Source organism: Mus musculus, chromosome 11 (assembly GCF_000001635.26).
Source record: "Mus musculus strain C57BL/6J chromosome 11, GRCm38.p6 C57BL/6J".
Lineage (NCBI taxonomy): Eukaryota > Metazoa > Chordata > Mammalia > Rodentia > Muridae > Mus > Mus musculus.
In genome coordinates this window covers 62,390,846-62,417,525 of record NC_000077.6, presented here as the reverse complement: position 1 = coordinate 62,417,525, position 26,680 = coordinate 62,390,846, and the positions used below count along the sequence as shown (strand labels likewise).

Here is a 26,680-nt window from a genome sequence, read left to right as displayed (position 1 = left end):
TCTCTATGTAGTACAGCCTGCTTGGCCCCAGATTATAGAGTGTTATTGTATTAAGGTCACAAGTATTTGATACCACATTTGACTTTAGTTTCTTTTTCTTTCTTTTCTCTTCTCTCCTCCTCTTCTCTCTTCTTCTTTCCTCCCCTCCCCTCCCCTCCAAATGATTTTAAAAGTAAATATATTATACCAACAAAATTATAAAACTTTGGGCTGGTGAGATGGCTCAGTGGGTAAGAGCACCCGACTGCTCTTCCGAAGGTCCAGAGTTCAAATCCCGGCAACCACATGGTGGCTTACAACCATCTGTAACAAGATCTGACTCCCTCTTCTGGTATGTCTGAAAACAGCTACAGTGTACTTACATATAATAATAAATAAATCTTTAAAAAAAAATTATAAAACTTTGATATATCAAAGCATATTACTAGCAAAAGGAAAAGTCAAAACTCAGAAAGAGAAAAGAGGTACAAGTCCATAGACAAAACAAAATTCTTAGAACTCATCATAAAACCAAGATTTATGAATAAACATTTATCTAAAAAATATGCATATATACCCATTAAGCACATGCAAAAACACTCAACATTATCATTAAGGAGAATATTACTAAGGAAATGCAAACTAAAATCACAGCATGACATTAGTGCTAAGAGAGCTATTAAAAAAAGAAACTAGCCAGGCACTGGTGGTGCTCGCCTTTAATCCCAGCAATCGGGAGGCAGAGGCAGGCGGATTTCTGAGTTTGAGGCCAGCCTGGTCTACAGAGCTAGTTCTAGGACAGCCAGGGCTACACAGAGAACCCTGTCTCTAACCTTTCCACCCCTTCTTCCCCACAAAAAGCTGACTTCTGCAAGTTGTTCTCTGACCTCCACCCGTGACATGTGCTTTATGTGATCAGAGCAGGCAAACACACATACGAATAAACATTAAAAAGTTTTCATTCCTGTTTTTCTATTGCTTTATGTTTTTAAAACAATGTTTTTATTTTATTACTGATTTTTTTTTTTTTTTAATTTGGCTTTTTGAGACAGGGCTTCTCTGTCCTGGACTCCCTTTGTAGACTTAGGTTGACCTTGAACTCACAGAGATCTGCTGGCCTCTTGCTCCCTTGTGCTGGGATTAAAGGTGTGTGCCATCATGCCTAGCTATTATTTGATTTTATCCTAAGTTTTTGTAGAAAATCTTTTTTTTTTTTTTTTTTTTTTGTAGAATCTTCCTTGGTAGCCCAAACTGCCCTCACACTGCTGGTACCCTTGTCTTAGCCTTCTAGCTATTGGAATTTGTGCTGTGAGCCATTATGCCTGATTGCAAATATTTTAGTAATAAAGGAATTTTGAGTTGAGTTTTATTCACAAAGAAATGTTTGTTAGTCTTGTAGTTTTTCCTCCTTTTAATCTGTTAGTTTTAAAAGGCCCACGCACCCCTAGGTTTAGCTTTATTTGTGCCACATTATTTATTTTCTTAAAAAATAAATTTAATTCAACAGTACTTATATGCGGATTTAAGTTTGTGAAAGCAATAAGTTATAATTTTTTTTTTCGAGACAGGCTCATGTATATAACTCAGACTAGCTTTGAAGCTCAGTTCCTCAGACCAGTGGTTCTCAGCCTTCCTAACGCTGTGGTTCTTTAAATACAGTTCCTCATGTTGGGTTGACCCCAAACCATAAAATTATCTTGTTGCTACTTCATAACTGTACTTTTCCTGTTGTTATGAATTGTAATGTAAATATCTGATATGCTAAATATCTGACCCTTTGGAAAAGGTTGTTCAGCCCCCGAAGAGATCATGACCCTTAGGTTGAGAACCACTGCCGTAAACTGACTTGGAATGCAGTGTAGTCTTCCTGCCTTTCTTGATCAGTGGATTTAGTGGGGTGAACCACTGCACCTACCTGTTCCTTTTTTAAAAAATATTGTGTGTGTGCAAGCATGTACACATGCCTCAGTGGGCATGGCAGTTACAGAATAGACTTGCTTCTTCTCTCCTTCTGCTTTTACATGGTGCCTTAGTTAGAGTTCCCACTGCTGTGAAGAGACACCATGACCAAAGCAACGCTTATAAAGGACAACAGTTAATTAGGGCTGACTTACTGGTTCAGAGATTTAGTCCATTATCATCAAGATAGGAGTATGGCTGAGTCCAATCTGGCATGGAGCTGAGAGTTCTACATCTTTATCCAAAGGAAGCCAGGAACAGACTGTCTTCGGGCAGCTAGGAGGAGGGTCTCAGAGTCCACCCCACAGTGACATACTTCCTCCACTCCAACAAGGCCACACCTCCTAATAGTGCCACTCCCTGGGGCAAGTGTATTCAGACTGCCACATTCCACTCCCTGGCCCTGACGGGCCTGTTTAAACACATGAGTCTATAGAGGCCATACATAACTAGTCACAGAATAATGCTAAAACAGTTAGTCTAACTTCAGAAGTCCCGTAATACAAGGCCCCCAATCTCAGCTACGTTTAAAAGCCCAAAGTTCAAAGTCTCTTCTGAGATTCATCCAATCTCTTGTCTGTAATCCTCTGTAAAGTCAAAAATCAAAAAGCAGGTCACATACCTCCAACATCACAGGACATACATTACTATCCCAAATTTCCATAGTGAGGAAATACTGGACCGAAGCAAGACAGGAAACCAACTGGGCAAACTCCAAACTGTATCTCCATGTCTGATGTCAAAGCACTCTTCAGATCTCCAATTTCTTTTTCCTCTGTGTTAACTGCAACAAACTTCTTTCTTCTGGATTTGTTCCTTTTCTTATTAGCAGCTTTCCTCAGCAGGTATCCCACGGCTCTGGCATCGATAACATCTGGGGGTCTCTAAGCCAACTTCAACTTCAAAGCTTCTTATCCCAATGTCTGGGATCCACACATGATTTTCTGGGCTCCTCCAAAGGGCTTGGGTCACTTCTCCAGCTCTGCTCTCTGTAGCACTTTAGGTTCTGGTTGACTCCACTCCACTGCTGCTGCTGTTCTTGGTGATCATCCCACGGTACTGGCATCTCCAGTCTACTGGGATCTTCTGCTGCAACTAGGCTTCTCCTATAGCCTCTTATAGGCTCTCTTCATGGTGCCAAGCCTCAACTTCTTTGCATGACCCCTTCAGTCTTGGGCCTTCAGCTGCAATTGAGGCAGCACCTTCACCAGTAGCCTTCCCTGACCTCTCACAGTGCCAAGCCTCAGCTGCTCTCCATGACCCCTTCCTGCCTTCAAAACCATTACCACCTGGGTGACTCTTACACATTACCAAGTCCAAGTGCAGCATGAGGTACTACAACCTTGGCTATCTCTAGAACACAGCTTCTTTGTGCTCTCAGAAAACACTTCCCAGAAGGTTTCACCTCAGTGATGCTGGTCTCTTCTTAATCACCACTGATTTCCTAGCTCGGGCTAACCAGCATCAATTCTCCCAGTAATCTCCTCCTCTTGACTATAAAGCCAGAGACACATGACCGAAGCTGCCAAAGTTCAGCTGCTTTCTGTGGCTGGAACATGGTCCCCTTGTTACATTATATCCTCACCAACTTTCTGTTTTCCAATGCTTTCCTTCACTGCCCAAGCTTGGCTGTCCTGAAACTTGTTCTGTAGACTGACTTTGAACTCAGAGATCTGCATGGTTCTGTCTCTTGAATTCCAGGCTTAAAGGTGTGTATCGCCATGCCTGGACCTAAGCTTTTCTTACCTGGAATTTGCTGGCCTTAAATTCAGAGATTTGCTTACCTCTCTCCTAGGATTAAAGACTTGTACTACAATTTGTGGACCTAAATTTAGCTAGGTGGGATATTTCCTCAAATTCACCACTTTTAATCTGTTTATCTTCTTGAACAGAGGATTTAACTCCATTCTACCTTCTGGTGCCCCTTTATTGCTTGAATCATACATTTTATACTTTTTATTTCACAGCTTGCTTCTTTTCATTAAATGTTCTTCAAAAGAGTGAACTTTAGTAACTACACAACAGAATTTATACCAGGCTGTTTTGAGACTTCTTTTGTCAAAAGTTATTCTTAGCCTCAGGCAGATTCTTCAGACAATGGCAAAAAGCAGCCATGTTCTTCACCAAAACATCACAAGAACTGTTTCTAGGCCACATAATTCCACCACTGAAATCTCTGTGCCAGCAGGCCTGCACAGTTCAAATCACCCTCAGCAGCACTTGCCTTTCATATTCCTACTAGGATGGTACCTTAAATCCCACTTTAAGCATTTCATGGCCTTCCAAATTGGGAGTCCTCAAATCCATATTCTTCCAAACAAAAATATGGTCAGGCCTATCACAGCAATACCCTAGTCCCTGGTACCAACTTCTATCTTAGAGTTTCCATTGCCATGAAGAGACACCATGACCAAGGCAACTCTTATAAAGGACAACATTTAGTTGGGGCTGGCTTACAGGTTCAGAAGTTCAGTCCATTATCATCAAGGCAGGAGCATGGCAGCGTCCAGGCAGGCATGGAGCTGGAGGAGCTGAGCCAGCAGACTATCTTCAGGCATCTAGGAGGGTCTCAAAGCCCATCCCCAGTGACACACTTCTTCCAACAAGGCCACACCTTCTAATAGTGCCATTCCCTGGGCAAGCATATTCAGACTGCCATTCATGGTTTTCGTGCCTAGGGCTCAGGTCATCAGGCAATTGCTTTTACCATCTTGCTAGACTTTACTATTTCTTTATCTGTCCTTTCCTATTTTGGTAAGATCTGACCATGTTGTATTATTTCTAAACTCTGAAATAGTTAAACCTTGTAATTATTTTTTTTTAATAAGTGTGTGGCAGAACTTAAACATTGGTTAAATCAGTTTGAGCTAGTGGAGATATTTGTGTGTGTGTGTGTGTGTGTGTGTATGTGTGTGTGTGTGTACGTACCTGTGAAGATTTTTTTTTTCTACTGGCGATTCCAGTGTTTTTTCTTGTTTGTTTTAATTCATTTTTGGTTTTCATTACATCTTGACCACAGAATCCCTTCCCTCTACTCCTCCCAGACCCCTCCTAATCCTCAAGTATTTTTTTAAAGTGCAATTATAGTTCTTTTAGAAGTAAGTTTTCCCATCATTTTGGTGGGTATAATTGTATTCTTTGTAATACTTTGTATTTCTTACTTTTTTGGTTTTATTCCAAGCCATTTGATTGTTTCTTCCCCATGCTGTTCCCTTTCCCAGTTCCCATTCCCTTTCCTTTCATAGTGCACAATACTCATGCATGGGATTGCTGACAGAATTCCTCACATTCATCTCTGCATGTGTATGTTTATATTTGTAAATGCACACATGATAGTGTGTGTGCATGTGGAGCTTAGAGAACAGTCTCAGTTGTACATGATGGGCTGTGTGCATGATGGACTGTATAGTATACATGAAGGTTTGTTTGTTCATGTGGACAGAGGCCAGCCTCAAGTGTTGTTCTTTAGGTGCTGTCAACCTTAATTTTGGTGACAGCATCTCTTAACAGGCATAGAACACCCTGATTAATTATGCCAGGCTCTCCCTGTGTCTGCCTTCTCAGGATGGGACTACAGGCATGTGCTATCAAGCTTAGCTCCTTTTCTGTGGCTCTAGGGATCTGTGACCTCTGGGTCCCTGTGCATGCAAGGCAAATACTTTGTCAGCTGAGGTATCTCTCTAGCTCTCATTTCTCTTTTCTGTGTTGTGTCTCACTCCCCACTCCCTTTTATGTACCTCCATAGTCCCTGTTGGATATGGTCTAACTTACAGGACCTTACTGTTGGTCTTCTTTATAGTATAGATCATTTTTTCCCTCTCTCTTACATTAGACTTTATCTCTACCTAATCGTCTATGTTGATATTTGTTGAGCATTTACTAGGTTTTATGTTGGGAAAAAAAAAGCAATAAAGGTAGACAAATTCCTGTTTACAGTAATAGATAATATTTACTGTGCTTTTAGAATTGTAGTGTATGCTATATATAGATCATTTAATCCTTGTTTTTTTAAAAAAAACCCTGTATGATAAATAGTATTGTTATCCCTACTTCATGTATAAGTGGCCTAAATAATTGCTTAAGTTTAGGAAAAAATTAATTAAAATCATGCCTTCAGGTTCAAACCTAGACAGACTAACGTAGGCTAATAGATAGTCTGCTGCTTTATAATTTATATGCCAGTTGTTGAGTGCCTCTTGACAAGAGGAGTATTCAATAGATAGAACAGTTGGGTTTGGACATGGTTCTACTCTGAGCTAGGAATGCATACTCTAATCTCAAGAAACCTTCACAAATACAATGTACCTGTAACATGTAACTTTCCCCAGTGTTGTCAAAGGTTATTCTAATAGAGGTATAATAAGGTTCTTTCCTTAAACTTAATTTGTCTTTAATGTTTCTCTTTATCAAAATTAAAATATTCAAGGTTTTCTCTTTTGGTTTTACATCTATCTAGTTTAGTATGATTTGTGATGTTTAGTTATTAAAATGGATCTGGTTATTTTCTTTTGTGCTCTTGGATCCTTGAGACCCTTGTAGAGTAAATGCTTATCCTGTAGAAGCAACATGAAGTACACAGTCGCCTGTGTTCTCTCTGGCTAGTGAGTAGTGATCTGCAGCAGATGTCTAACATTTTTTTTTCTGGATCTCTTAGCAACAGCTAGAAGAAGAAGCAGCTAAGCCCCCTGAACCAGAGAAGCCTGTGTCCCCTCCTCCTGTGGAACAAAAACACCGTAGTATTGTCCAAATTATTTATGATGAGAATCGGGTAAGTTTACATTTCCTCTGACAACATAGGCCTTTAAACCTGTTTGACTTTGTTTTCCAGTATATTCTTTTTTTAAATACATTTTTAAAAAGATTATTTATTTATTAAATGTGTATACACTGTAGCTGTCTTCAGACACTCCAGAAGAGGGCATCAGATTTTGTTACGGATGGTTGTGAGCCACCATGTGGTTGCTGGGATTTGAACTCAGGACCTTTGGAAGAGCAGTCAGTGCTCTTAACCGCTGAGCCATCTCACCAGCTCCAGTATATTCTATTCTAATCATATTAAAATGTGAGTTGTTTTGCCTTATATATTATATAAATATTACTCACTGGTTAGAATTTTATCATCTAATTCTATCATATACATACTGCTATGTAAACTGAACAGTACATAATATAAAACAGCCATCCTGTACCTGTTTTCTTCCCTCCCTTCCTCCTCTCCTCTCCTCTCCTCTCCTCTCCTCTCCTCTCCTCTCCTCTCCTCTCCTTTTTCCTTTCCTCTCCTTTTTCCTTTCCTCTCCTTTTTCCTTTCCTTTCCTTTTTCCTTTCCTTTCCTTTTTCCTTTCCTTTCCTTTTTCCTTTTTCCTTTCCTTTCCTTTCCTTTCCTTTCCTTTCCTTTTTCCTTTCCTTTCCTTTTTCCTTTCCTTTCCTTTTTCCTTTCCTTTCCTTTCCTTTCCTTTCCTTTCCTTTCTTTCTTTGTGACAGGCAGTTACCATGTAGTCCTAGATGGCATGGGCCTCTATACTTGGCTGTGTAGACTCCGCTAGCCTTTTAGTTGAAGCAACCTCTTGCCTTTGCCTCCTGAGTGTTATGTATCGTTATGCTTGTTTGCAAATTTTTTGTTTTGTTTTTTGTTTCAAATCAGGGTCTCCCTTTGTAGTCCTGGCTAGCCTGTGTGGACCAGGTTGGCTTAAAACTCACAGACTTCTGCTTGCCTGTGCCTCTTATGCCAGGAACAAAGAGGTGTGGCACTATGCCTTCCCTGCATGCTTGCTAATATTTGCTTATGGTGCATTTAATATCAAAGCCTAATTGGTCACATTTCAGTACAAATGACCTTTGGATGAGGGAAAGAATTTCATTATTAGCCTGAGAGTTAATAACTGGGTTATGGCTGACCTTAAAAAAGTTCAGTGTGGACTTTGACCTTTAGGTGGATTTTGCTTTTTCATTTTTAATAAAACAATTTCTTGTTTTATTCTCTAAATTTGGAAATTTTGACCAATTAGGCCATCCAGGACATGGTTCTGTGAGTTGTGTCTGTGATGACAGTGTTGGGTTTTGATCAATAACCTCGGAGTAGAAGGGAAACTTCTCACTTCACTATAAAGAGAACTTTGCAGCAGAGAAGCTTTGCAATGAACTTCCAGATGTCCTTAAGCTAGAACATACAGTAGAGTTAAGTATTACGGAAGACATAGCTAATAGCAATCATAATGTCAGAATCAGGACTATTGTCTAAATTCATTTTCTTTGTTCTAAGTTGATTTATCAGAGTCAATATGTTTTAAACAGATTGTCACAAGCATAGCAGCCAGATCTGAAAGTATATTGTTCATACACAAAGCAACTGTTAGATGAGGTGTGCTGTAAAATGTCTAGCTATTTTAGAACAGAAACTAGTTCTCTTAAGTCCCTGCCAACCCTCCTCCCAGTTTTCAGGCCAGCCCCTTCAAATGTTTCTCCCACCCATTCTTCCCTCAGTCTGCTTAAACAGTTCTTCTCCCAGTCCCCACGCTAGCAGGTCCAAATGATGACAGCTGTCCTGGCCTCTCTGCTCAGCTTAGCTGCTTCTGGCTCAGCTGTCCTCTAACAATATCTTCTACACCAATTGCCTTCTCTTCTCACTCTGCTAACCCAATTCACTTTCTCAGTCTCAGCTGGCTTTTTAATATCCTTTCGTACTCCCAGAAATCCAAGAGGCATCCAACACTGTTCCTAGCATGTTCAAGACCTTGGTTGGCCCTAGCATCACTATAACAGTTTAAAGAGAGTGAGGCAACCCTATGAAGACTTACATAGGCAAAAGAATTAGATTGTCATCAGATTTTCGACAATATTTTAGGCCAGGAAAAAAAATGGAACAGGCTTAAGAGACTTAAGGTATGAAATGTGAACAAACAATAGTAAGAAGGCTTGTAGAAAAAGTCATAGAATAATAGTTAATAGCAAGAAATTAGAGACTATTGTTCTTATTAGCCCTTCCTAAAGAATGGGTCAGTGAATGAGTTGTAGGTAATTAAGATAAGAGAGGTCTTAGGTTAAGGACTAACATTATAGCCAGGTGTGGTGCCGTATGCCTTTAATCTCAGCACTTGGGAGGCAGAGGCAGGCAGATTTCTGGACAGCCTGGTCTACAAAGTGAGTTCCAGGACAGTCAAGGCTACACAGAGAAGCCTTGTCTCGAAAAACCAACCAAAAAAAAAAAAAAAAGGACTAACATTATAGACAGCGTTTATCTGAAGAACCAATTCTAAATAAGAGTCAAGAATACATGATGGGTAAAGCTATATTCTTATCTAATGCAGATATGGTATGGCAGTAAAAAGTCTGTCAGAATGGGAAGTCTATTTAAAAAAATGCTTTAATATACTTCTGTATATTATGTTCTGTGGAGTTATGATGCTAAAATATTTGTATTTCTATTCTGAGCCTTTTATCTCAATGATGTGTTCTACAGTAGATGAATAACAAAATGTGGGTGCTGGGGAGATGCTTCAGTCTGTAAAGTGCTTGCTGCACAAGCTTGAGGATATAAATTCATATCTCCAACATTCATGTAAAAGCTGTGAGTGAGAGCATTTACCTGTAATCTGAACACTGGGGAAGAAGAGCTAGGAATATCTCTGGGTCTTACAGGTCAGCCAGCCTAGCCAAATTAGTGAGGTCCAGGTTCAGTGAGAGACCCTGTCTCCTCCCCCATTCCCTCCAAAGTATGCTAAGCAACCAATGAGAACACAGGATATGCACATGCACTATACACACTAAAAAAAAAGTAAGGTGGGAAAGAGGGAAAAATTGAATTCATCATTAAAAAATATAAAAGTAATCTTGAACTCCTATATTTGTGTATCTATTTGCATAGATAGTTGAGAGTCATATATAAAGTATACTTCTATGTGGTAAATGTCATAATGCTGGTTAAAGTGTAGGCAATTCTTAACTGGTTGGGCTTAGAATAGGTACAGTTTATTGAATGGCTGGAATAAGCTACATGAAGATGTATCTAATGACGTTGGAAGACAGTAAGGGAAAAGCGCGATAAGTATTACCTCGTGCCATACCTACAGGAAGGCTGTAGCTCAGAGTAGCTCACTGTTTGCCCTTTGTTTGAGAAGAGGGAGAGAAGAGGGTTTATGGTGTAGTTTTGGTTTTTATGAAATACCCTTCAGAGTGTGGTGGTGGTAGTGTGTGCTAACCACCTTTAATCCCAGCACTCAGGAAGCACAGGCAGGTGGATCCCTAAGTTCGAGGCCGGCCTGGACTATAGAACAAGTTCCAGGACAGCCAGCGCTATACAGAAAAACCAAAGTAAATCAAATCAATCAAGAAAAGAAATACCCTTCAGTACTACATTACTAGGGCTAGTGACCTTCTTGGCCAATTTTTTACCTCTGTGTTAAACCAAGAGAGTGGAGCTGATGGATAACTACACTTGTTTTAATGTCTAAGATTTTAGTATTAGTTTATTTTAAAATAAAATGGATTCAGTGATACTTGTTATATTTTAAAATAAACTATTGTCCCCACTAAACAATTCTAAGTTAGTGAATGTTGTAGTTCCCTAATTGGGATGTGAAGACTAAAAAATTATTAAGATCTGATAGAGAACTTAATTTGTGTTTTTACTTATATAAATGTTTTCATTAGATTGTGAGATAAATGTTTCTTAATATCCACTATCAAATCTGAAATTCCTTTTGGACCTTTTCTGTTTTGATCATTTCTTTCTGGTTTCTTGTTCCTTCTGCAGACTAAGACTAGCCAAACTTCATGTCTCAGCATGAGGCCTAGCTTCCTACTTTTACAGTTTTATTCATGTGTGAGGAATATTCTTAACTCACTCTTAGTAACTGTCAGAATGTTCTCTTTCAGATACTTTCTTGGTATACCTTACTACTAGTTTGTAGTTGTTCTTCTGTTGTTCTCTAATGATAGCAGGTGCTCCTAGAGCAGTGGAGGGAAGCTTCTCGGGGTGTCTCTGCCAGCTCTGGGGTGCTTTGTAACACCTGCACTGTTCCCGCAACTTTTTAAAGTGAATAACCTTATCTGTCCTTATGCCATAGGACAGAAGGATGCCATAGCAACAAAAGTACATCTTTCACTTACTCCTTGTATAGTGGCTGTAAGTGCTTCTTTCTGTTCAGATGGAAGGGTATCCTGGGACTCAGAAGCCATGTACCCATACAGCTCTGAGGGAGAAGGTGTCCCAGTGGAAGGGCATCCTGCGACATGGGAGTTCAGGAAGCACACAGCTCTGAGGATGCCTCCTCAGCAAAAGCATTGAAGTCTCTGGGGAGGTCTCCCCAGCTGAGCTGAGCAGCTCAGGGGCTTCAGCCCTGCTCTTTCTTCTTTGCTTCTTCCAATGAGAGAGTCACACTAGGCAGGAAATCTAACGAGAGAGATTTATTGGAGGGTCCAGGGTGTGGAAGGATGAATCTAGGGATGTCTGCCTTCTACTCTCAGAAGTTGGGCAGGAGGAAATTGAACAAAGGCCTATATTTTTGGGGGGGGGTGGGGATTTTCAGGGCACAGATTTTCAGATTGAGGATTCGTAGGATTTGGGTTTAGTGGGTTTTTCTGTTCAGGGATTGGTGGTTTTCTTCACCCACTTTCCCTTGCATCAGGCCCACGGGTTAGGGTGGGAAGTCCACAGCTAGCTTTTGCTGAGGCTCAATCTCTGGGGGGAAGCTGGAGAGGAGGTGCTGCCCCTGTAAACTGCTCCGGCAATGGTGTTCCACCAAGGCTGTAAGCAAAAAGGAAGGTGTCACTGCTGTGCACAGCTCCTCAAGAAGGCAGTAGGCACGGGCAGGAAAGGTATGGTCACTGTGGACATCTCCTTTGTAGGTTGTAGACTGAGGATATATGGCACCTCCATTTTCATGGGAGCCGCCATTTTTGACAACTCCTGGGTGGGGGGGCGGGGAGCATCCTACTGCAGCTGTAGGCTGGGACAGGAAGGAAGGGCTGGCCACCACAGATTTGAGCATCTTGGGGACTATAGTGGCAGTCTCAGTACTTTGGGAATTTTGCTCATTGTGGCTGAAGTAATAGTTGCCATTACGTATAAAAAGTCTTTCCTTTATTTACAAAGGTGGGGAGCGGGGTGGGGGGGATTGCCTAAAAGGAGACCTTTAAATCTGGCTTCAGGAGAGAAAAGTTACCTTGGTTCATGTTTAAATGTTTTCTCTCTAAATGAACTATTCTTCTGAACTATGTTTTTTTTTGTTGTTGTTGTTGTTTTAAAAGAGTTTGAGTTGCTTTATCTCTGTTCAGTTATACGCCAAACTATTCATAGGCTAAAACTTATTTGTTTGTTTGTTTATTGTTTAATTTCACATGTGTATTTGTGCCAGTGAATGTGTGACATGTTGCACAGAGAGGTCAGATGCCGGGGTCAGTTCTTTGTTTGCTGATATGGGTTTCAGGGATGAGACTGTTGACAGCAAGCACTTTACCTTACTCCCCATCTCCTTACCGGCCCCGCTACTTTGTTCTTGGTAAGGAAGATCCTGTTACAGGGTTCTTTGGTTTCAGTTATTTTACTTTTGAAAATGGCATGTTAAATATGTGCTTAAATTTTTATTTTGCACCAAGTAATGCTCAGAACAAAACTAGCTATTCCTTGTTCTTCAGTTAGTAGTAGGTCTCCTTGTAACTATACAAAAGGACATCATATGGTTTTTTTGGAACTTTATGCTTTTAGATATTTATTAACAGCAGCATGAGTTAAATATTTAAAATACTTGGGATATATTTCCCAATTTAAATGTTATTCCTTCTCTCTAAACTCTCAATATTCTATTAACTTCTTAATTGTTTAGATGTTATTTTTACTACAGAAACTTGATTTTGAATAGAGATTTGATTGAATTTGGTAAGAAAACCCTATGAAAATTTAAATTAGAGAATGCAGGTATCATAGCTCAGTGGTAGAACACTTGTCTTATATGCATGAAACTGTGGTTCAATCCCTAGGATAAGTGGGAAATTAGTGTTTCAGCATAAAGTAAGATAAATTCAGCTGTAGATTAGTCTTAGGTAAGTATTTTCAAATAGGCAGTTATTTTTCTTTGAGGTACTATAATTTTAAATTATACAATACAATAATGTTTTTCTCCTTAGAAAAAAGCAGAAGAAGCTCATAAAATATTTGAAGGTCTTGGCCCAAAAGTTGAACTGGTAAGAAATTCCTGTTTTCACTTCTAGTGTTGTTGGGTTTTTTGTTTGTTTGCTTATGTTTTAAAATAATTTTTCTTGGGATAAGTTAAATACCATTTATTTTTTGGTAAAAGTTATTCGGTTGGGCAAAAAGTTTGTTACAATCTGAAGATAGTTGTGAGTAAGCCTGGTTCCCTTTGCCTGAGCATTACGCTGAGCCTGTGTTGTCTGAACAGCCATTTGATCCCTTCAGGTAGTCGTAGGAAGAAGTAACTAAGGAAAACAGAAGTGAGCTAGCTTACTGAACATACTGGTAGGATAAGGACAGCGTGTAGTTCTCCTTTGAAATTAGTATGATGAGGCTTATTTCTCATAAGATACAGCAGGTTTGAAAACTTTCTTACTGAAGTAAGAAACAGTAGGAGGTAGGATTACAGGGAAACCTGACAACTGCAGGTTTTGTTGGGGTGCAGTGATATAATATAGGTCCACTTAGGTAATCTCACATTAAAATGATTTTTCTTTGTTCCTATAACTATATAGAACACTTTACACATAAATATGTCATTTATTTTATAGCCACTCTATAACCAGCCATCAGATACCAAGGTGTACCATGAGAACATCAAGACGTAAGTACTTACCATCTTTGGAGTTCAATTAAAGAACATGTATTCTATAAAGAAGTCATTTTTGTTATCTGCGGACATTATTATAACATTGTAGGTGTGTTTTAGATTTGTGTAATTTGCTGTTGTTTTACTATATGTTATCTTCCTCTGGCTTTTTGGGGGTTGGGGTAACAGATTTGAGTTTCCGAGGCCAAAAAAATGAAATAAATTATTGCATAAAACTAGCTGGTTTTATGATCTGCTAGTAAAAAAGAAAAAAAAAAGGTGAATACTTAACATTGAAACGGCTTACCTTGAGGCTTGAATTCTTTGCCTCCTGTTTTGTGTTTTTTTCAGTGGAGTACCTGCAAGGCGCATGATGAAGTAAGATAATGAAGCTTTTTCATTTAAGACTAGTGATGACACCGTCCCCCACCAAGCCACATCTGCCATTGCAAAGTAGAAGTGCCACGGATCATTTTATCATTATTCAAAACCCTATTCTAGGGAAATCCCTTCCATGACTCTTGCTAATGACGGTATTTGTAGACCCTTCTGCCATTTAATGTCCTGGTGCCTTGGAAGGCTCAGTCCCCTCATGTGGGTGAGGAGGCTGTTCCAGAATGTAGTTTGCTTTGCCTTGCTCATCCTAGTACCAGGCCTTTTATGGATGCAGATCTTGGAATAAGAAAATAAGTGAAAAATGAACTTAATTTCTTGATCTGATTGAAGTAAGAGAAGCTAGATAGGCTTTTTTTTAAAAAAAAATTGTTGTTTAATTATCATACTTTTAGAGAATTTTAGGTGAAGTATTAACAGTTGGTGACAAAAATGTGATATTTCTATTTATTTGCATTTAAAAGTATATCAGAACCTAAAATGATTTACTATTACAGTTACTAATGAGCACATTATTTATATTTTTCCTTTTACGTTCTGAGAATGTGTACAATAATTGACTACTTTGCAGAACTGGTGGCAAATATATGTGCATGGTAGTATGCATGACTATTACAATTTAGTCATTTTAATTTCTGTTAAGTATGTAGTTCATAATTAAAGTCATCTATTTAAGAATTTTTTCTGTGAGATATTGCCATGGTCTTGAGACCCTTTAAGAGGACATTAGGCTGAACTCATAAAATACATTTTGATTTAGAACTACTTAGCTGTTTAATGTTTTTAAAAGGAGGATACCAGATATAATTTCGTTGGCTATTTTCAGTGATTTACCCCCAAAGCTTCAGTTTGTGTTTTGTCTTCTCCCCTCAATGTAAGCTGGGAAGCTGCACTGTTTGATGATTTTCTGTCCTCCACATTGCTTGTGTTAGACTGTGCTGAGATGGGTTACTGACTAGCTGACTTCACTTAAGTTCTTAGTAAACATTGAACATTTTATTTACTAGGTGACATTTATTTTTGAGTAGCATATAATTGCAATAAGAATAAATTGGCAGCTGGGCATGGTGGCGCACACCTTTAATCCCAGCACTTGGGAGGCAGAGGCAGGCGGATTTCTGAGTTCGAGGCCAGCCTGGTCTACAGAGTGAGTTCCAGGACAGCCAGGGCTTCAGAGAAACCCTGTCTCAAAAAACAAAACAAAACCAAAAAAACAAAAACAAACAAAACAAAAAAGGAAGAAGAATAAATTGGCATGTGGTGACGGTCCTACTGTATGTTACATTTGAAATACTCAGATGCACACATTTTCAAAAAGCTTTCAGTAGCTAGTCACCAATCTTTGCTTTGTATGAAATACCAAGTGTGCCTTTTAAAAATTCTGTCTCTTGACTGCTTTGTCATACTGCCAGCTACTGATTGTCTATGCATATTTGAGTGAAGCCAGTGTTGTCGTTAGTCCTGAGTGACAGATAATCCATGAATTTATTTCTACTTTCATTGACTTTGTATTTATGTCTGAATAATCAACTTACAGTTATTTCTGGAAGTAGGTGGGGTATAAATATTTATATATTTGAAACCTGCATGATGTTGTTTTAGAAGATCACAGTGCTTCCAACTTAAAAAGTGGTGATGTTACATTAAGACATGTGAGAAAATCTTCTGTCTTGTCAGATTGTTGCTCCATAGAGTCTGTTGTATCATATCTGTGGAAGAGAAATCTTCTGTTTTGAGCAGAAGTCACCTCTTTGTAAATATGTTGGTGTGCATTCTCCTTTCACGAGGGAAGTACCTGCTAAAGGTTTCTTTTCCCTTTTACTTCCCTTTCTCAGTATATTCAAAGATGCTTGTATCATCAGAATTCTTAAGAATTAGTTACCCCTTAATTATAATTTGAAAATAATGTCTTAAAATCAGATGCATGAATTAAAAATTAACTGTATTATCTTGTTATAGAATGGCAGGAATTTTAGTCCTAATTGGAAAAATTATGGAGTTTTATTTTGCAGGTTGAAAAATAAATTAAGATTAACTCTGATCGCACCATAAATTTTTAAGTGGTTTGCCTGCCTCCAGTGTCTGGAGAAAGGGAACACGTCATTAAGTTGTGCTTTTTCTTAATGTTCTGCAACCATATTTTTCTCTTCTAGAAACCAGGTGATGAGGAAAAAACTCATTTTATTTTTTAAAAGAAGAAATCATGCAAGAAAACAAAGGGTGAGGTCCTATCCTTGTTAACTGAAATTTGTACAGCTTTCCCATTCATGTCATTTAGGCACTCACTTTCCCATGAGCGATCAAGCCTTGATTGTATTGAGAGCAAGCACTGATTTAGAAAGTGACTATGACTTATGTGTGGGACTCAAATATGAGTCTAATCCTAGTGACATTATAATGCCATATTTAACATCATTATCAAATTAATTTCATTAGTTATCTATGTAATACTTTCATTCAGCAAAATGGTGAGTAGTCAAAATGAAAGACGAAGTAGGATGGTGCGCTTTCAGTCTGTTAGGGCACAAACAAATCTCGGTAAGTTACGGTCATGCTAATGAGATTCACTCTTCCATCCTAATGAAAAACTGCTCAGTCTTCAAACTGGAATAGTTTCTCATTACACAGTTCTAATAGTTTTATGCTTATAAAAATAAGTTTCAGAAAATATCCTAATTTTTGTAATACTAATTTTATAGACACATTTAAGTTCGGATTTTTAATGAAATGAAATTCTTTGAAACTGTGTTAGAAATGAACTTGACCTTATGTTTAATGGCCTAACAGGTTAACAGCTGTCAAGCATAAGAGACAGCAGCTTTTATTTGGTGTAAAATTTCTGTAGTTCATATTTACCAGCCTTATCTTTTAGATACTATCTTAAATAACTGGGGTTGAATATTTTTTCTCAAGAACTTACTAATATTAAGTGAGAAACCAGCTTTTTTTGTACATTTCATTTAACTGTATTTGTGGGACTTGCTAAATTAGTCCTAGTGATGAAATCATTGGCAGATAAACTTTTTCATGCTTTGGAATAATTGTAGTTTGTTGTTTACTGATTTGTTTAATAAACATTTATCAGTTGTAGACAGTGTTCCATGTATTATTCCAGAAAAGCAAGTAAGGTAGCCATACCGTTTTGCTCTTAGGGAGCAGATATGCCAGCGGACAGGTTCAGCATTGTGATCATAATGTGATCTCATGCATACAACTGACTGCAAGAGTATATAACGGGATGCCTAAAGCAGATATGAATCAAGAAGGGCCACTAAACAGGGAAGCCAATACACTGCAAAAGTACATAAGCAGAGGAAACAGAGTAAATAAAATATCTAATATGACAGGCTTAGAGCCTGCGGAGTTATAGTGAGTGAGCTGGGAAGTGGGAGGTTTGATGAGGATGCTGGCATTCAGTGGCACACTGTCCTGGAGGTCACCGTCAAGATTTTGTATGAGATTCTGAGGGCACTTAAATGTTTTTAAACTGAGTATGTATGAGGTTCAGGTTTGTATTTTAATTATTTACATCTGGGGTTGCAAATGTAACTCGGTGGTATAATACTTGCCTAACATAAATGAAGGCTTGGATTGGATCTCTAGTACCAAATGAACTGTATGGTATCACATGCTTATGATCCCCACTCAATAGGTTGAAGCAGGGAAATCAGAAGTTCAAGTCATGGTCAGTTACCTAGTGGGTTTGAGGCCATCTCCAGATAGAGGAAGCCCTGTATTAAACAACAAAAGAATTTCAATCTGGTTGTAAAAGTGAGAATGCATGGGAAGATCTGAACACGGACCTAGCATGAGCCAGGCCCTGGCTTCCTTCTCCTCTGCTTTGGAAAGCAACAGAAATGATGTGAACCACATTTACTAGATGATTGCTTCGCTCTCGGTGATGGTGTTGACTTGAATTAAGGAGGTGGGAGGAAAGAGAGAGAGAGAACATGAAGCGCACACAAGGCAAATGGATGTTGGAAGGAGTGGTGAGGGAATGGCATGAGGAAGAAATACTCTCCTATCCAGTCTCTCTTAAGGTGACCAATGTTAGCAGTGTCCCCTAAGGCCCTTCTCACTTTCCTTTATCCAGTATCATATTCACATAGTTCTATAACCATAACGGAAAGTTTTTCTGCTTTTTAAATCACTTATTTAACCACAATATTAGTTCTTAACTTCATGTTTTTACCAGATTTCTTTTTATGATGATGAATAAATAGCTAATTCCAGCCTTTTCTGTGCTATCAAAAAAATTGACTAGTTAACAACAGCAACAAGAACAAAAAAGGTGAAAAAGCTAATGGTAGAGAAACAGTTAAGTGTGTGTGTGTTCTCTGACAGTGTGGATGGGTACCGATACAGTACTTATAGCTGCCTTTAAGAGTGATTGGAACGGTGGTTTTCAACCTGTGGGTTGTGACCCCTCTGGGCTCTAGCTACCCCTTTCACAGCAGACGTTGACTAAGACTATTGGAAAACACAGCTATTTACATTATGATTCATAACAGAAGTAAAATTACAGTTATGAAGTAGCAATGAAAATAATTTTATGGTTGGGGGTCACCACAACATGAGGAGCTGAATTCAAAGGTCACGGCACTAGGAAGATTGAGAACTACTGGATAGATGATGAACTGTGTAAATGTTTTTCTTTTTCCTTTCTTTTTGATGAGGCATGTTATCAGGAAAATAAAAATAGCAGGTCAGACACTACTAGTTATAGTTGTCTGTGAGTTTGCTAATTGGTATAGTGCTAATGGTTAGTAAAATCTCCAGGGAAAGTATTCCTGGTGAGTTCATCTAAGGGAATGGCTCCATCTCTCCTGTTAGATCAAGAACAAATTGTCATTTGTAGCTGAGTCATACAAGCCAAATGTACTTCTGATTCAATTTAAGAAATGGAATATATTTCAAAGGGTTAGGCTTACCAAATCATGAGTTCAGTTTAATTGTTATTAATTTGCTACGGGTGTTTAATAGGAACAAAAAATCTGCCAGCGCTATGATCAGCTCATGGAAGCGTGGGAGAAAAAAGTGGACAGAATAGAAAATAATCCCCGGAGGAAAGCAAAAGAAAGCAAAACAAGGGAATACTATGAGAAGCAGTTTCCAGAAATTCGAAAACAAAGAGAACAGCAAGAAAGATTTCAGCGGTATGTAGTTTGATGTTTAGTAATTGTGATTTTTTTCCCCTTCAAATCATATTTTTTAATTTAACTTTGTATTGATTCTTTGCAAATTTCACATCATGTACCTCATTCCCACTCATATTTTTCTTCCCTTTGTATCTGTCTTCCACCCTTGCCCCCAAAAGAAAGTAGAAATCTCACTGTGCAGGCTGTAGTGTGTCATAGTGTGTCCACAGAATATCCTTTTGTCCACACTTCTTTCCCTGTGTCATGGAGATCCTGCTGCTTTGAATCTGTAGGACCGTCCCCTTCGAGTGTTCCAGCTGTTCATTGATGGGGCAGATGTTGGGGTGGGTCAATTCAAAGCCCTGGATCTGGGCCTGGGTGGCATCTGAGCTAATAAGCCTGCCATATTTCCCGTACCCACACCACCAGGGAGGGCTCTCCAGCACTGCCTCAGCTAGCTCACCGGATGATTCAGGCAAGGGGCAGAGCTGGCTCTCTATTCTCATGCCCTCTCCTGTGGCCATGCCAATAGGGCCGGCTCTATTGTGCTGCTCAGGCCAGGTGCAGGGCCTGCTCTCTGGAGTGCTGCTGCAGGTGAGGGGCTGGGTGGTTTTGTTTTTGAGACAAGATTTCTCTATGTAGCCTTGGCTGTCTTTGAATTTGATCTGTAGACGACTGGCTTCAAACTCAGAGATTGGTCTGCCTCTGCCTCCTGGGTGCTGGGATTAAAGGTGTACGCCACCACTGCCTACAAGAAATTTTAATTTTGAACTTAAGTTTTTAAAATTATACTTACTATTCATTTTGGGGGTTGTATGTGGGAGGCTCATGTGCCATAGTAATACTGATCTGATGTGAAGGTCGGAGGACAACTTGTGGGAGTAGGTTCTCTGAACCCACCAACTAGTATTAGCCCAGTCCATTGGATCTAATGGCAACCGCATGGACCATTTTGCCAGCTCTGAGGATAATTTCTTAGTGAATTTAATATTATTTTGTATATCTAATTTGCATGTCAAATCTAAGTGAATATCTTTCATTAACTGTTTTATGCATGTGAATGAATGTTTTGCCTGTGTGCCTGTGTGCACCATGGTAGCCACGGAGGCCAGAAGGCCTTAGATTCCCTTGAAACTAGAGTTATAGCCAAGTGTGAGCTGCCATGTGGATGCTGGGAATTGAACCTGAGTCCTCCGGAAGAGCACCCTGTTGTCTTTAACTTCTGAGGCATCAGAAGATGTCTGTGGCCCTAGGCCTTTACTTTTTTTTTTTTCCTTCACCTTTGAGACAGGATCTGGAGTAGGTCAGTAGCCCTGGCTGACTTGGTATTTTACTATGCGGCTTGAGACCCTCTGCCTCCACTTTCCAAGTGTTGGCATTACAAGTTCCTGTGTGTCACCATGCCTAGTTTATGCAGTGCTGGGGCTTTGTGCATGTTAGGCAGGCAAGCACTCTGCCAATTGAGCCAAATCCTCCCTCATCTTAAGCCTTTAATTCTTGGAAGTTCTAATTTTCTTCAAAATGACAGTACGAACAGGCCTGAATGTTCCTTAATAATCAAACATAATGAAATAGCATGAAATTCATTATTGAATCAAGAAATTCTGTGTGCTGAAAGATGGCTCTGTGATTAAGAGTCCTTGGTGTTCCTGCAGAGAACCCAGGTTTGGTTACCTATGAGCTGATGCCCTCTACTGGCCTTTGTTGTTTCCAGGCATGTGTGTGGTACACAGTCAGAAATGGAGGCAAGACACTCAGACATATAAAATAAAAATAAGAGTTAAAGAAAAATTCTTTGCCCGGGGGGGTGGTGAGTTTAGTAGATAAATTTTGACTCATGTATTTATTTATTTTAAAGACAGTCTTTTTATGTAACCTCAGCTGTCCTGAAACTTGCTATAGAGATCTGTCTGTCTTAAGTCTTACAGAGATCATCTGCCTCTGCCTCCTGGTGCTGGGAGTGAACCACACTTTGTATTTTGATAGGTTTTTATGTGTAGAAAATAGGTATGAATGAAACCTCATTAGTAATGCCCATACAAACTTACAAATATCTTAAACTTAATTTTCTGTTTTGGTACTTTTCCTTATATTTTAGAAATGTGCAATGTATTTTTCTAAGCTTGCTCTGCCATTATTTAGAATACAGACAAAAATTAGACATGGCATCAATCATTTCTTTTTTAATATAGGTACCCCATTACTCAGTGCACTATTCTAACTAGAATATACAACCTTTTTGTCTGTCTGTCTGTCTGTCTGTGGTGCTAATGATCAAACCCAGGTAGTGATGCATGTAGGACAAACACTTTACCAACTGAGTTGTAATGTATCCCCAGTCCAACGTGTAACTTAAATCTCTTAACATTTAAGTTGTTGCTAATTTGGTAGTGATTTATGCATACGTCTTGAAAGTATTCACTGAATTTCAGGTTTGGTTTGGTTTTATTTATTTATTTTTTTGACTTTCTATTGGTTTAGAAAAAAAGTCCTACTTAATAATACAGAGTCATCAAGGGAGACACCCAATATCTGCACACATTTACAGACATACCTGCATCATAGACATGCATATACACAAAAATGTGCCATTGTGTGTCCTATCTTACAGACATGGACATGATGTAGATATTTCACTAATGAACTTAAGGAGTTGTAGTTATATGTACAGACTTGTATATGATCAACCCAACATCAGTCAACATTCCAGATAGTACCAATTGAATTCAGTGGGTTACACAGAAAAGTAAACAACAACAACAACAACAAAAATGTAGAAATCTTGAAAGGGAGGAATGGAAGGTGGATGTGATCAAGATAAATTGTTCATGTGAACAAAGTTTCAAAGAGTGATTATAAAATATTTATTTTAAAAGTCCTACTTTAAGCTAGGCAGTGGTGTGTGTGCCTGTAATTCTATCACTTGGAAGCAGAGACAGGCAGATCTTTGATTTTTGGGGCCAGCTTGGTCTGTATAGTTCCAGTATTTATACTAATTTGTTATGTCTTCATAAAAAGTCTTTAAATATATTTGTATTTTTTCTTCATATTTAGAGTTGGTCAGAGGGGAGCTGGTCTTTCAGCCACCATTGCTAGGAGTGAGCATGAGATTTCTGAAATTATTGATGGTCTTTCTGAACAGGAGGTAAGAAAATTGATTCATTCAAGTTAATTCTCTAACTGTATAAGCATTTTAGTCCTGTAGCTCAGGGGGTAAATGTTTATCAGTATGTAAATGAGGACACTTTAGGTAATAGTGCTTGAAGTATTCTAAAGACTAAGATCAACCATTTCTTGGTTTCAAGTAGTGTAATTAAATGTTTTACAAGGATTCTTTTGTCAGCAAGGAGACCTGGGAACAGTTAAGGAAATAGCTCTGATTGGCTGGAAGGTGGTGACACATGACTTGGGAGGCAGAGGCAGGCAGATCTCTGTGAATTCAGGGACAGCTGGTTTATAGAACAAGCTCTGGGATAGCCAGGGCTACATAAGGAAACCCTATCTGGAGAAACAAAAGAAGGTGCCCATCACTGTGTCCTTGATAAGGACATACCAGAGGCCCGGGGAGGCGAGGCTAGAAGGGATGATGGGCTCAGTGTGAAAGTGAGAAGTAATGGGTGCAGAGCTGGCTGACATGCTGAGCTTCTGGCTCCATTCCAGCAAGGGGGGAAGGAGCCTCTGCTTGCTCCCCAGAGGCTGTGGTGATGACCACAGCAATATCTGTAAATCGAGAGGCAGGTAAGCTGTCCCAGGCAAAGGTACTTACATTTTAAGCAAGAAAATTTGAGTGAAAATGACCACTTTGGGATTAAAAAAACTAACCCAAAGATGAAACTGGAGACATGCCTCACCTCTCAGAAGACCTGAGTTTACGCTCACAACGGTTTGTAACCCCAGCTTCAGGAGATCTGATGATGTCCTGAGAGGTCCCCTGTACTCACATGCCATGCACATAATTTAACAAAACACCTGTTCCTGTGGTGAGGCCTTTATCCCAGAGGCAGGGCCAGGCTGCTCTCTCTGAGTTGGTCTGGACTGCAAGTTTCAGCTCAGTTTGGACTGCTTAATGAGACATTGCCCCTCCCCCCCCAAATAACAAACCAAAGTCAAACAATCAAAAACACAAACAAACCAACCAAACAACAGGGATCATAGCTGAGCATGGCACAAGCTTTCAATCCCATCACTTGGAAGGCAGAGGCATGCTGATCTCTGTGCAGAGATGAAAAAAAAAATCCATATTGGAAGTTGTCAGATACAGTCTGAGATACAGGAAACTCTCAAAATAACTCTAATCTCAGTTTTTCTGTGACAAAGTCCAAACGCTATCTACTATTTTTTCTTCTTTGATACAGAGTTTCTGAAATTTTGTTTAAAAAGTTGAAAGTTATTTTTGCTGTAGTTTTCCTCTAAGAATAATTATTTATAGTTGTGTATTTTAAAAATAAATGCTATGTATAAATACATACATAAATAATAAGTAATCTTCCAAGGGTAGAGTTGTGGAGAACTTAAATATTCAAGTAGTAGTACATTTGAAAAATAAACTAAGGTAGATTTAGTTTAACATTATTGAACGATTTAGAAATCAGGCATATAAAACCTATGCTTGCATGTTTTCAGCACACTAACAAGTAAAAAAATAATGAATGCGAGGGGCTTGAGAGTTGGCTCATCAATTAAGAGCACTGGCCACTCTTCTAGAGGATCCAGGTTTAGTTTCCAGCACCCACATGGCAGCTCACAACTGTCTGTAATTCCAGGTCCAGGAGATCTGGCACCCTCACACAGACATACATGCAGACAAAACACTAATGCACATGAAGTAAAAATTAAAAAGAAATAGTATCAGCCGGGCAGTGGTGGCCCACGCCTTTAATCCTAGCACTTGGGAGGCAGAGGCAGGCGGATTTCTGAGTTTGAGGCCAGCTTGGTCTACAGAGTGAGTTCCAGGACAGCCAGGACTACACAGAGAAACCCTGTCTCTAAAAAACAAACAAACAAAAAAACAAAACAAAAAATAGTATTGTGAACCTGTCTACTTTGATCTCTACTAATCTATGGACACCTGTTTATTTTTTCTGTGACTATTTTGATTCAAGTTGTAGTAGATTACTGTAGGTTTACTGTTTTGAAGAGTGGACCTGGTACTTAAAATTGCTGTAATAAGTACATTTTTATGTATTATCTCACTAAACTAAAATATAAGAAAGAGATTCTAGTTGTTACTATTTTATGAAACTAAGGCACAGGAAGGTACAGGGCCATAGTGCTGTGGGTAGCAGAACTAGTGGTTCTTGTTCCAGAGCCTTTCCTCTGTTCATTGAGTCAAGTTACGTTTTTATAGGCCCTCTTTTTTGGTTTTTCGAGACAGGCTTTTACAGGCCCCTCTTATAAGCTAGTAACAAGTAGTAGTTTTAAGTGAATTCTCTGTAATTCATGTAATTCAGTGTAAATATCTTAGAAATAATTATAAAAGACATGCTATGATGTATGACATTGTCATTAAGTTGCAGATTTTTTTACCTGTTAAAGTCTATATCTCCTTAAAATTTTAGTTTGAATATTATCCCAACTAAACTGCATTTATTTTTTGCAGAATAATGAGAAGCAAATGCGTCAGCTTTCTGTGATTCCACCTATGATGTTTGATGCAGAACAAAGAAGGGTCAAATTCATCAATATGAATGGGCTGATGGAGGATCCAATGAAGGTTTATAAAGACAGACAGTTTATGAATGTTTGGACTGACCATGAAAAGGAGATCTTTAAGGACAAGTAATTTTAACTGTTAAATTATTGTTTTATAGAAGTTATTAAAAGTGTTTGGCTTTTACTTGAGAGTGAACTCTTTCCACAAAGCTTTCATTCCAGTTTGGCCTTGGAGTAAATGCTGTGAGTAATAGATAAACTTATCTTCCTTTAAGCTTGGAGGTAGGATAATGGTTAACAGAAATGGGCATCTGGAATCATTTTAGGAAAGATTCCTTAACTTGGGTGCAGTACAGGTTAATTTTGGGAGGCTCGTTATAGGACAGATTTCTGTGCCTTACAATAACCATGGATTCAGGTAGGTAGTTTCCTTTAAACATTTAGCAATAAAAGAATGTGGTGGTGTGTGCATTTAATTCCAGCCCTTCAGAGACAGAGGCAGGCAGTTCTATGATTTTGAGGCCAGTCTACACAGTGAGCTCTAGGACAGTCAGGGTTACATAGTAAGACCCTGTTTCAAAAAACAAACCAAACCAAAAAAAAAACAAAATTTAAAAACTATCCTTTAAAAACTCGGCCATTTAAAAATTCTTTCTATCAGAGGCTGGAGAGATGGCTCAACAGTTAAGAGCACTGACTGCTCTTCCAGAGGTCCTGAGTTCAATTCCCAGCAACCACATGGTGGCTCCCAGCCATCTGTAATGAGATCTGATGGCCTCTTCTGGTGTTCTGAAGACAGTTTATATACATAAGTAAATAATTCTTTAAAATAAAATTCTTTTTTTTTTCCATGTGGAAGAGGTTTTATTGGAAGGGAGAGACAAATCAGTGGTAGAGAGAATAGAGGGGAAGAAGAGAGCTAAAACAAAATTCTTTATATCTTTGTTATCCAGTGGGAAGTGAGGAGTCACTTTGATTTAGGCTAGACATTATTCTCCTAGTTATTTCTTATTTTGTTAAAACATTTGTATGTGTATATATTCTTATTAATATTTCTATCTTGAATAATTTCATAAATGCATATAGTTTATTATATCCATCCCATTACTCTCTCTCCCATTCTTTTCTACTCCCTCTCAACTTCTTCCTAATACATTTATTTTTGATTTTCATGTTTGTTTTAAAAAAGTGTGACCCATTGAGTTGGCCATGAGGTTATTTTCTAAAGCATTGTTAACTACTTAACAGAGGAAAAATAGCCTTCCCTTTCTTATCAGCCGTTAAATGCCAGTAGCCCCTCCACTGAGATTGGGTCTCAAGAGTCCTTGACCCTTCCTTGCTGGAATGTGAAAAGGATATTGTGATATTGGCATAGGTCTTGTGCAGGTAACTTCTGCTTTGAGTTTACGAATGCAATGATGGTGTCATATCCTGAAAATAGCAATCACAGCTTTCCTCTCCATCTTCTGCCTCTTACATTTTTCTACCCCAGTTTTCTTTGTTGTTTCCTAGGCTTCTGGGGGAATCTAAAATGTTATAGAAATCTTCTTTTGGGCTGAGTGATATATCTCAGTATTGTTTCTGTTTTTAAACTCAGGTTTATCCAGCATCCAAAAAACTTTGGACTAATTGCATCCTATTTGGAAAGGAAGGTAAGAAGAAACACTGAGGTGTTTTTAGGCTTGTGATGTGTTGGCATTTTTTGCTGTGTGTTCTGACAAGCAATTGTAGTTAATTAGAACTGAATTTACAAATGACTATGATAGATGAAAACATCTGGGAGCT

General features: G+C 38.8%; 1 protein-coding gene across 53 annotated transcripts in view; it reads left to right on the top strand.

The window, feature by feature from the left end:
• The window catches only part of Ncor1 (nuclear receptor co-repressor 1), a 141,752-nt gene that overhangs the window by 39,889 nt on the left and 75,183 nt on the right, over window positions 1–26,680 (top strand). For 45 of the 53 annotated variants that reach the window (XM_017314369.2, XM_017314389.2, XM_017314388.2 and 42 more), the window contains exons 6-14: window positions 6,593–6,706; window positions 13,060–13,116; window positions 13,675–13,727; window positions 14,064–14,090; window positions 16,259–16,325; window positions 19,089–19,261; window positions 22,298–22,388; window positions 24,843–25,021; window positions 26,493–26,547. In XM_017314369.2, the coding sequence (XP_017169858.1) occupies window positions 6,593–6,706; window positions 13,060–13,116; window positions 13,675–13,727; window positions 14,064–14,090; window positions 16,259–16,325; window positions 19,089–19,261; window positions 22,298–22,388; window positions 24,843–25,021; window positions 26,493–26,547 (816 nt within the window). Of the gene's footprint in view, window positions 1–6,592; window positions 6,707–13,059; window positions 13,117–13,674; window positions 13,728–14,063; window positions 16,150–16,258; window positions 16,326–19,088; window positions 19,262–22,297; window positions 22,389–24,842; window positions 25,022–26,492; window positions 26,548–26,680 lie in introns of those variants that run through there. The other 8 variants (XM_006532628.4, NM_001252313.1, NM_011308.3 and 5 more) reach the window with 2 other exon arrangements.